Raw genomic sequence first — 11,728 nt, forward strand, 5'->3', positions numbered from 1 at the left:
AACAAATTTCCAGTTCACTGTTGAATTCTCGATGGAAACAAACAGCTGATCAGGGAAGCAAGCTTGGCTTGGCACTGGCTTGGCCGTTCATACAGAGCCAAAAGCCGCTGCAGGAAACTGGATTGCGGATCGTATTGAGACAAAATATTTTATACATTTTTGTTTTCTTTGTTTCCTCTCTCTAATTGCTCTTGTGATGGCGTGGACCGCGCTTCGTGATCTAATGTACCGGCGCACTGTTTTTAAGTTTAGTATGGCGCACTCTAATACATGATTGCGTGCTTTAATTTAAAAAGGTTCGCGAGTATGGCAGCAACACTGCAATGTCGGGAAGAGGCACGGGGAAGAGGACAGTAGTAGAACCAGTAGCAGCTGCATGCCCGGGTGGAGCGACTGATGCCCAGATGGAGGAATGTCAACCCGATGCCTTTTGTGTTGGCCGTTCTGGCAGTTCCGCCGACTTTATAGAAAGAGACGACCCCGTCGCTTGTCCTCTTCTCTTTTTTTTCGGGCATCAGCGACAACATTGACGGACGACGTGTTCGACTTCACCGTGCACGTGAGTATAGGTTGGTTTTTCATTCGAGTGAATTCTTGTTCAGATTTGCAACTTGTCGACTCCATCCTGATCACGTGTCACCGGCAATAAGTCACATACGTGTGATATTTAGGTGAAATAAATGATAATGCACATTTTCTGCTCCATTTGCGTGACTTACAAGATCGATCACTCGCATCCTTCAGTTCACGAATCAACGCGCCTGCCTTAAAATTAGCTAGCTGCTCGCAAAGAAATCATACCGAGGCAATTTTCTTTTCTGTGAACAATGCACCGTAGATTTGTCTTGAATAACAAAAAAAAACTTGAAAAATAAATGTCGCGACCTTTTAGAAAACGCCGTGTCTAAGAGCTAGACGCGGCATTTTGTAAAAGGCTCATTAAATTCAGTATGTTTTCGTAGTTTCTGCTTGAAATTATTATTGTCTATGAATTTCATGGCCCAATCTTTTGCTTTAGCTGAAAATCTCGGCGGCAAAAACTTTGTTCAGTGTCCCTTTAAGGGCAGGTGTAGATGCCATCATTTCAGTCGCAAATCTTTTTGCTAGTCGGTCGGCTGGTTAACAATAAGGGTACTAACTAGAGTTCCAGATTTCATCAGCAACACATCGTCATGGCTTCATCAGATGCTGCATTATATACATTCTATCCTCGTTTTTAAATAGGTGTACCGTATGGTCCACTGTTACAGGAAACAAGCGAGCTCATGGACAGTGAGCCATGTAGTGCTAACTGGCAGCGAGGCTTGTGAATGGGACGCATGCGCATAGAATCGGGGTGCGCCCAGTTTTGTCTGCCATTTCTCCGCCTGTACGCATGACAGCATTGGAAAGCGCATCCGTATTTTAGCTGCACAATTTATCTAGCCCAGTGCCTCCTGCTTCAGGGATTTCCTGTGAGCACAAAAAATGCATGATTTTAATCGTTGCTGCAGTGTTTTGCAAGTTGTCACCGTAAAGCACATCATATTTTTCGCATAATGCTCGCTGCAACTAGCAAGTTTCGATGACTCAAAATGCTGTTCAGGTCTGATGTAGCAAACATTTTAAGCTCGTCCTCGTGACCATGAAATATTGGTTTATTAAATAATGGAAGGCAGAGTTGGTATCAGTTCATTTACAGTGTGAAAATGAAAAGTTCGAAGGACCGTGCCTCGCAAGTAAGCCCCGAGAGCATGAGCAGAGAAGTAGCAGATGAGGATGCTCATGCGCTGCATTTCCAAATCTCACCAGCACTAATGCTTGACGGACTGCTGGCCACGCACTAGCGTGTTTTTTCTGAAACAGTACTTTGGCCCTGTAAGCAAGTTCTTGAAGGGCATAAGTAAAACGTAGAATGGGCCCCCTAAATGCACCCATCCTTGAACCATTGGGCTTATGAATTAGTGCCCTTTTCAAAATACAACTATTCTGAGCTATAAATTGTGACAGAACAGTGCACGAAGTTTAAAAATGGGAAAAAAGTCTTTAAATGTCCCCTTTATACATAGTGTTCTTGTGATGTCACTTCTGCCGTTGTCGCCCTCTCCTGCCATGCCCGTGTAACTCCCTGGGTACTTACGGCAGTTCACGTGCTGCAGTGCGGTTTGTTGGGGGCTCGTCATCTGTTGCTGTGAACAATGTGGAAGCATTGTGGTTTTTTGTTGTCTTACTTTAACGAGCTCATTGGATTAGGAAGGCCTCGCTCGTTCACTCGATACAAGACCAGATAATCAAGATGTGCGACACATATACCAGCCACGGCGTACACCGACTGCCCGCCACAACCTACGAGGGCCTATTATCTTGCTTTCACTACAAATTGCCTTGCCCAAAAACAAGTGAAAGCTCAAAATCTCTCGAGCCGCAATTTTAAGAGTGGATGTGCGAAGCGCAGCTGCTCCCTTCGAAAACTAGTCGTGCAGAGCTAGGCAAGTTTACAAGAGATATAATATTATGAATATATTGTCACGGCCTACGCCACCAAAGTAGCAATGCCTCCCCCCCCCCCCAAGTGTTTTAAACAGTGCTGATGTTGAGCTTGAGCCTCTTTGATTGCAATTTGTGGAAATAGTCGAGGAAAATATTATACAAGGCAGATAGCGACATTGCGTGGTGTGTGCCGCGGTAATGCCAGTCATCACTTTATTTTTCGCATATGCTTTAACACACTTTTCACTTTGTATTTTGCTTTTGTTGTACGCTAATGTACAGTGGAGTCACTGAACATGATAGAGACCGTGTATAGAATCAATTGACTAATTAAAAAAAATCATGACGCCCAACTTGAACCGATCGGCTATACTTCAAAGTGAACTAATATTGTTTCCCATTCTTTATAGTTTGTTTCAATGCAATACCAAATCTCCGTGATCGCCATCACGATTTTAACCGCCTTCCTTGCCATCATGATTTTAACTGCGGACAAGTTTGTATGTACAGTATCTTGGTAAGCTATATCTGTTTGCAGGTAAATACTTGGCTATGGCACTTACCCGTAATGAAGTTGCACCTGAAGATGCAAATATTGCAAAGTTTCTTCAAGTAGCTTTTGTTAATCTGCACCAGCCAAATACGCTGGTACTTTTAGGAAAATCGGAATGTGCGTTCTCAATTTCAGGTTATAACTTTCAGCGAAGAAACACCCTAAGCTCTGCTCCCTCTGCGTGGACTACTAAATCAACTTGCCTCACTAGCAGCTCATAATTTCTCAAACTTGCATCGTGAGGCAAAACTAAACGGGTGCAAGCACTAGGAGACAACATGGCAGTTGTAGGCAATAGATTCGGTTGGTGCCCGGGCATGTTGGTGGCGCATTTCGGAAGTGACGAAAAGGCGCTGCGAGATGCACGTGCACACTTTGTATAGTTGCTGTATTGGACAGCAAACTTTTTTTCTTATCTGAGCAGTTTTACCAAAGGAAGCTTCATCATATGGCGTGATAAATGAAGCGAATCCACAGGTTGAACCACATCATAGCCTCGCTGTGCTTTTGTACTTTTTTTAGCTCGCAAAATTTATTTGTACATATAAGTGACAACTTGCCAGTAATAAGGCAGCACTTGTTTCTTTACCATATGATCATCTCCGGTGTGCTGCTGCCTCAATATTTCAAATTATAAGCATTTACACCATTGTATGCTAACTTTTCCTTCAAAGTGAGACAAGCCACATGTGTATCGTAGATCAAGAAGCATGCCAGTTTTACGTACTTGCAAGGTAAACATCAGAAATGCACAGTTGATCGAAAATACTAGTTTAATGGTGCATCTACATAGCAGAGCACCTGTGGCACCTCGGGAACAAGATAATGCCACATATGTTACAAGAGATAATTAAAAAAGACAGGGGACGTTCCGTGAACAAATAGAAACAAAAATAAAATGGCACGTGGCAGCGAGCGAAGGCGGCAAGGGGGGGGGGGGGGAGCCCGTGGGACTTCAGCGGATGAACGTAAGGTGCGTGTTTAATATGTGGAAGAAAAAAATTCAAAATTTTGGCGACTGAAATGAGGGTGACTTAGTGAGTGCGCTCATGACGAGAGTAAACACGGTTACTATTTTTTTTTTTTCAAATCTCTTTTGAAAGCCACAAAAAATCTGTATGTGGTGCAGCCTAACAGAAGGTCCGTGAAGGCAAATTATGAATTCGTCGTTGTAGAAAGGCTTTTTTTTTTTTTTCATGCGCACCATCCTCGCCGCGGTGGTCTAGTGGCTAAGGTACTCGGCTGCTGACCCGCAGGGCGCGGGTTCGAATCCCGGCTGCGGCGGCTGCATTTCCGATGGAGGCGGGAATGTTGTAGGCCCGTGTGCTCAGATTTAGGTGCACGTTAAAGAACCCCAGGTGGTCTAAATTTCCGGAGCCCTCCACTACGGCGTCTATCATAATCATATAGTGGTTTTGGGGCGTTAAACCCCACATATCAACAATCAATCAATCATGCGCACCATAAATAGTGCTCAAAATTTAATTGCATATGTTGTTTTCATCCTTGCTGTATTCCGTGCTGTTTATGATGTAAAAAAAAAGTAGCACGCTGAAGTGGTGCTGCTTTCGGGCAACAGTTGAAAATGGCGGGGTGCATGAATGCGGAATACTGCCGCTTACACTCAAATCACTCTTGTGGTCACCTCCCACTGTTTGCAGCATGTGTTGTGTATACACAGCTGCATATTTCCTAGCTAGAAAAATTTGATTTTAGGTGTTTCACGCCATTTTCCATGTAACTATTCCACGATTGCACACACTGATCAGCAGGCTTTCAATTGCGCTGAAGGACACAGGTGCCATAAAATTCATAGTCGATTCTTTCAAGAAACCGTATGTAAAGGCTGAAGCTTCATGCGTACATACACACACATACCATATTGTTTTTTGTACTTTATGAAAGCTGCGAAGGTCTCATGTGCCTCCAAGCGTAACCTGTCTTATTTATTCTCCATCACCGCAAAAGTTTTGTGAGTTTAAAATAAAAGTACTTTGCCCATGGCCACTTTTGGGTAATTTTTTTGTGTAGGTGTTATTTGAGCAGCCTACAGTGTTTACTTTATAAGCCTGTATGTATATGTTGCATTATAAGGATGCAGAATGTGTGTAGCTGTACAATATAGATGAAGTGTAAAAATTAAGTGTGTCTATTGTAGTGTTTTTGCAAGCAATCTTACCCCCGTATTCTAGAACGTCCCTCCACTCAACGCTTCACCTTCACTTGAGATGGCTGATGGGAGCGCCGTCTCTAAGCAGAAAAAATTGCGATTCTCGAGTAGCGCAGCGTCGCTTTCAAACGAGCAGCGGCACAGTGCTCAACTCTGTCAAGTGAAGGGTGAAAGCCGAGTCGGGGAGCGTTTATGAATATGGGGGTTAGTTTTGTTGTCTTGTTAACCTGCCATTAACACTGGATTGCTGCTACTTTGCTCTAGCTGTACAGTGCTCTCCAAAGCTCAAGGAGGCACCGCACGGGGAAGGCTCGGAGCAAACCATGCGTGAGTTTCCTTTCATTGTTACACTATGCACGTATTAAGTGATAGACTTTAATGTATGCTATTTGTATTGTGCAAGTTTTTGGGGACATACAACTTCCAACACATATGTTCTGACGAAAATCACGCAAGAATGAGCGAAGCTTGTGCAAAAATTATGCAATAGTGTAAGAAGCTTTTGCAGAAGTCTGTGAAATGAAGTTTTGAAATTTTGTGGCAATGTGTCATTGTACAGTGGTCAACAGTCTTGCTCAGCATGCTTGACTGCAGGGCTCCCGTCTGGACAGGCGCATCTACGGAGTGCCTGATGCATGATGGGCCAAATGTCAGCCTGCACACTGGTGCCTCTTATCCCCGTTTGTCTGTTACATCAGTGTCTCTTGTAAAGGGGATCAACTGTGCTACCTCTTTTTTTTTCGAATGTAATGAGTTCTTTTTCCAGATTATTGTTGTTTTAAGGTAGAGCCTCACATTTCTATCAAATACTGAAGATTCTATTTTCCTTCTAGATGCTATGAAGTCACTGCTTGTGTTACAATAGAGTGAACACTGTTATGAGAAAAGCTACTTTATGGAGTTAACTCACTCCATATTGACTTAACACACAGAATTGGTGAAAACTACACTTCATTCCAGCTGCATTAGGAATAATATTCATTTGCATACTTCTGTTTCTTTTGTTTGTTTGTTGGCTGTAGGTTTGGAGTATAGGGTGGCCAGAGGGCACTGTGTAGTCTTTCTTCATCTTCCCAATTTTGTGAACATCAATTGATAGCCGTATGGGAAGCAGCCAGCATGCTGAAACAGCGGTGCAAGCATGCAAGATGTTCACCATTGCATGCAGTCAGTTGCTGTGAGCAACCTACTGCATACAATTAACTGCGAGTGGTGAACTAACGCTGTACTATGTGTGCCTCCTGGAAAGCTGCAATGGTAAAGTGCCACAATCGTATGGACAACATGGATAACACATGGATAACATCGCAATTTGTTTGTTGAATAATTTTGCAACAGAATCAATGGAGTTTTGGATAAATTTGTGTATCTGCCTGGTTCATCAAAGCTACAGAGTCAAATGCGGTATATACTCGCGTATTATGTGTACTTTTTTTGTCAATCCGGTCATGTGCGAAGCTAGTTGGAATCACTGGCCTAAAAGCTCAACTGGGAATATATGTTGCAGGCGCTGTCACAGCTGTCTCAAAGCGGATTGTCATTTGTTTGCTAAGCCTGTTCAAATGCCCCCATTTTCTTGAAGTTCTTCCGAACAGTGCTCACAAAAACCAGTTCCCACGACAGGGTTATACCAGAGAACATAAGTACTCTCCAATAATTGTCGGGAACCCAACGTAAAGTAAGACGCAGACAAGGAAGCGCGATGCCAACACAGTGCTGTGTGTGTCGCCCTTCATGTGTGTGTGTGTCCATTCCTTGTCCCAGTCTTCTATTGCGTTGTGTTCCCTCCGATATCTAACCAACAAACCCAAGCTTCTATGCTAAGTCTTATTCAACGCACTCTTCTGCTGGCTCCCATACTGAATATTGCATGTCGAAGAACTCCACGCTGATGTGCTTAGCGGTAGCACGGTTTCAGTTTTCTTCGGTAAGCTTTATAACAGCAATCTGCCTCGTATATAATTATTGTAGCCTATCACAAGGAATGGTAAAAACGCAATGGCCAGATGGCGAAACCGAAAAAAAAAATGAGTGCGAAAACCTGCCTCATCTAGTGACAGGTCCTTGCACGCGTTCAACATCTGTGCTGTGTCTCTGGAATACATTCTTGCCGTGGAAGAGGTGGGAAGATAGGAGGCAAACCTTTAGGCATTTCGGACTACACATAAACAGGTTTCAGTTTTCAAGTTCGATATTCTAGGGAAAGCATAAAAGTTCATGGAAGAAGGGACCTTGCACTCAGTTCATTTTGTGTAAGACTGCACTCACCTGCTCGACAAGAGATGTGCCTGACCAGAGCATCATGAAGTCAAATGTGTCTGTGTGTGTGCTGGCAAGGTGGCTCGGGCTGGTTGGGGAGGGCAAAGTATGCGAGCAAAAAGTTTCTTGTAGTAAAGCAGGCTGGCTAATCATACTGGTGAGCAAATTATGTGAGGATGCAAATTGTGCGAGTAAATATGGTATGTACTCTTGTATGTTTCAGCTCTATTGCTACGGATCCTGCGGATCCAACTTGGCATCCGGCAGCAACAAAGAGAGGTTCTGCAGGAGGTGCGACAGCTGAAGCACAAGGTACGGCTCTTGTCCGTGCCTCAGCACGCACAGCGCCCCTCTGACCGTCCCCGGCTGCCTGCTGGTACAATTGGAGAAGTGGAGGCAGCAGAGGCAGCTGTGCAGAGTAAAGCTGTGGCTGCAGCTTTGGTGTATATTTCTTGATTTTTAATATGCCTATGTAACATGCAGAAATTTAGTACTGCTTTAGGTGTTTCGGGAAACAAACTAGTCAGGTTATCTCATGAGCCACTGTACTACAGTCGAATATGAATAATTCGTACTCCAGAGGCCAGAAAATTTGTTCAAATTAAAAGAAGTTCAAAATAATGAAAGTTACCGTAATTACCTTAATCTAACAAGCACCTTTTTTCCGGTTAAGAGAGTTCATAAACCGCATGTGCGCTAGAATCGAGTACGAAAAAAAAATGAATATGGTCATTCTATTGCCATCGCCACTTACAAAATGGCCGCCTCCTACGTGCGTCGGCATGGCGCGTCGGTCATTTCTGCCTATGTGTTTCCCATGCGCGGCACTTCATACGTGTGCTGAGGAGTTCGTCATCTTGTAGTACATTAGCATCGACGGCATGGTAGGGCCGACTCCAAAAACTCGACGAGTGCACCACAATGCTGCTTCTAAAAGAAAAGTCGTCGCGTGTGCCGGAACGGACAAAAATCGGGCCGCATCGCGGTAATTCGGAGTTCCCGAAACGTGCGTGCAGGACTGGCGGAAACAAAAGCAGAATATTGTCGACAGCAAGGATTCACGCAAAGGCTTCAGTGGACCACAGCAGGGTCGGTTTCCACAAATTGAAGAGCTGCTCGGCGAGTATGTGATTAAGCAGTGAGCGGCACAGTGGCCCGTGACGACAGAACTGCTCCAAGTGCAGGCTATGCAGTTAGCCTTTGAAAAAGGGCTAATGCAGAGCCATTTTAAAGCGAGCAGGTGCTGGATAACGAACTTAATGAAGAGAAAAGGCTTTTCCCTCCGAATGCGAACGGGCATATGCCGGAAGTTGCCGGAGGAGTACGAAGAAAAGCTTCAGAGTCTTCAGAGGTTCCTCCTAAACTTGCGGCACAACAACGGCTACCTGCTTGGGCAAATCGGGAATGCCGATCACACGCCCCTTTACTTCGACATGCTTGGCACCACAATTGTCTAGGAGAAGGGGGCGAAGCAAGTTTGTGTACTGACATCGGGCCACGGTAAAACTAGAGTGACAGCAATGCTCTGTTGCACGTCAGATAGGCATAAGCTTCCCCCGTACTTCATATTTAAACGGAAGACGCTCTCAAAAAGAGTCGTTTTCGCGAGTGGTGTGATCAAGCGGGCCAACGAGAAAAAAGGGTGCGCGTTGCAACCGATGTCTTAGTTTTTTTTTTTTTTTTGTCGTGGAAACCGGGCGCGCGTTACAATTGAGGGCGCGGTAGAATAGAGTAAATACGGTAAACGAGCGGAGGGCTCACCATGCAGTGATGCATGTGCATGGAGAAGTTTTATTCACAAATTACAGGACATCCGTCGTTAATTAAAGTTGTCAATACATGTCTGTACACGTTGGCCTTGCAACGAGTCAACAAGATTTGCGTGCAGTTTGCAAAGCATTTGTACTTCGGCTTCAGTATTCTCCTGGCAAAAGAAGTTACGCGCGGCAATGTCCAGTGCTGACACTCTTCGAAGACAACTGTGTTTCCACTGTTACCATCTGCGCTGCAGCCGGAGCGTGGCCAGCACATGATGAGAATGGAGGAGCGTCTCCACCTGGAGAAAAGCAGATCGGCATTCGAGAGAGAAACACTCCGCGGCAGCTTTTTTTTTTTTCTCTCTTCATGCGCGGTGTTGAAAGGATAAGAGTCTCTACATAGCAGGAACGAAAAACAGGGAAGCGTGACACTGGCGCGTTGCAGATCGGCATGAGAGAGCCAACTCTCTGCGACAGCTTTTTTTCCCCTCTTTCTCTTCATGCGCAGTGTTAAGAAGAGAAGGGTCTCTACGTGGCAGGGACGGAAAAAGCCGAAGCGGGGCACAGGAATGTCGCAGATTGGCATTTGGCAAACATTCCACCGCAGTCTTTTCTTTCCTTTTCTTCATTTTCTTCTTCAAGCACAGCGATGAGGTTTCGGAAGTGCCACCGCAGGATTGGGCGGGGTGCTGAGAGCATTTTCGGAGCGCGGTATAGCTTTGATAGGACCACAGCGTCAGTTCGAATTAAGTGTGTTGGAATTAATGAGATTCGACTATATTTACTATAGTCTGTGAAGTCCGAGTGAACTGTCCTAAGCTAGCAGACGATGTAGGCGGCATCGTGTGTTTGATGGGCAGTGACTAGCAATAGCCTGCTTAAAACAGACATTCAGCAATTTTGTTCATTTATCACCCTATTTCGTGTCCGCTGCGGCTCTCTCTACTTTGAGCTACAGTTCACCCTGCCTTGTGTTAGCCGATTTCTTACTTTTTTAAAAATCTAACATGCACCCAATTTCGCAGTGTGAAGAAAAATGCACCTTTGTTTATTGTGATGAGATTTCTATAGCGACATGCCTCTTTGTTGGCTATCACAGAAAAATATAAACAGCAAATGGTGCGACCATCTAGTGCGACCTTTATTTTTCTATCAGTTTCATCTATGACCAAGATTTGGTCGCTCTAAGGTTGCCTCTTAGTATGCCTTGATCATGTGTATTTATCTTGTTGTGCTCTGCTTACAATGCATTGATTAAAAACATGTCCTAGCTTCTTTTTGAATTCCACATATTTTATCATTTTTCACCTGTAGAAGCTACTCCTGGTCAACATTCAGGCAAAGACATTGTAACCTCGAAGAAACGTGTATTGGAATTCGAGCACTGTACAAAGTAATTATACTATTTCATAGCTAGAATCAATATTTATGAAGGGTTATAACAGTGTTGTATTTGATTTCATAACAGCGAAACTGCATTCAGAGAAGGACTCTGAAAGGTTCTCACACTGAGTGTGAGAGGGCTGATGTGGAAACCATTTTAGGTCAATTGAGTTGAAGTTAGCGAAAAAAAACAATGAAATGTTGTGATGCCCAAAAATTCAAGTTGTTGTTTTCAGTGTCCTCTTCTTGCAGATTTTTATCATGAAAACATTTCGATGTGCTGTTGCGTTTACCCCATCTATGCTTCTTGCATTTTTTTACAGCGCAAGCAACTCCTGCAGATTGGGGGACTTGACCTCCGAGAAATTGGTGTGAATGCCATGAAGGCTGTATTGGCACATGACGTGCAAGTGCTGTACAGCCTTCATGGCAGAAAAGGGAAAAGGGCCTTTGTGAACCTGAGGCTCTGTAGATTAGTGACAGGTTAGACTTGTTCATTGTTTTATGTGTGTGTACCCTTGTGTATTTTCTGTACTGCAGTGCTTCATGTGTGCTATGGTATTTTTGTTCTTGTATGCAGATGTCATCCGCCAAAAAGCAGGGTGCGACCAGGCGGAGGCCCTCAACTTTATTAAGAGGTGGCTGCCAGGGTCTGGTGATCGCTGTGGGGGCAGGAAGCGGCGCTTCAGAGAAGCATTTGTTGTGGAGCAGCCCGATGATCCCCACTCTCAGAGTGCAGATTATCGGCTGCTCGCGGCAGCTGGCTTCCTGCCCAGCCACAGGACAGGGCCTTGACAGCACCACTGTCACTGTGCCCCCAACGCAACCTGACCTGCAGTAGAGCGGGCCTTTTTTAGTTGTGTATATATATTTTTCAATGTATACATTTTTTGTTGTACCAAATAAATAAAAAAACAAAGAATAAATGGTCTGCAGACTGTCGGTGGTGCACTGTTCGGCTAGCTTATGCTGATTCGGAAGCACCATCACCATGTTTTAGTTACAAAAAAATGCTCTAAACTATGAATATCCTCGATTACCATGTGGGGGACATACGCTTTCAACATTTACTTCCTAACGACTTTTTTCGATTTGCTGTACCAAATACCAGTACCAAATAACGCACTCGCTATTGCA

The 11,728-nt window shown here is 44.4% G+C and overlaps 1 protein-coding gene across 2 annotated transcripts; it reads left to right on the forward strand.

Annotated features, from left to right (window-relative positions):
• Positions 1-271: 271 nt before the first annotated feature.
• On the forward strand, positions 272-11,517 carry LOC142791438 (uncharacterized). 2 transcript variants are annotated; one of them, XM_075885496.1, is made up of 4 exons: positions 272-559; positions 5,457-5,519; positions 7,675-7,763; positions 11,172-11,517. In XM_075885496.1, the coding sequence occupies exons 2-4, from the start codon at positions 5,516-5,518 to the stop codon at positions 11,430-11,432; spliced, it is 354 nt and encodes a 117-aa protein (XP_075741611.1). In that variant the 5' UTR covers positions 272-559; positions 5,457-5,515; the 3' UTR covers positions 11,433-11,517. The 2 variants fall into 2 exon arrangements, 1 of the variants encoding a protein (XP_075741611.1); XR_012890223.1 differs by lacking the exons at positions 272-559; positions 5,457-5,519; positions 7,675-7,763 and adding an exon at positions 10,517-11,074 and having other exon boundaries at positions 11,172-11,305.
• The last annotated feature ends 211 nt before the right edge of the window (positions 11,518-11,728 follow it).

The sequence above is a fragment of the Rhipicephalus microplus genome, unplaced genomic scaffold (assembly GCF_043290135.1).
Source record: "Rhipicephalus microplus isolate Deutch F79 unplaced genomic scaffold, USDA_Rmic scaffold_167, whole genome shotgun sequence".
NCBI classification, from domain to species: domain Eukaryota; kingdom Metazoa; phylum Arthropoda; class Arachnida; order Ixodida; family Ixodidae; genus Rhipicephalus; species Rhipicephalus microplus.

Coding starts and splice junctions, on each gene's coding strand:
- LOC142791438 (XM_075885496.1), top strand. Junction 7,764..11,171: donor TGCGACAGCTGAAGCACAAG/GTACGGCTCTTG, acceptor TCTTGTATGCAG/ATGTCATCCGCCAAAAAGCA.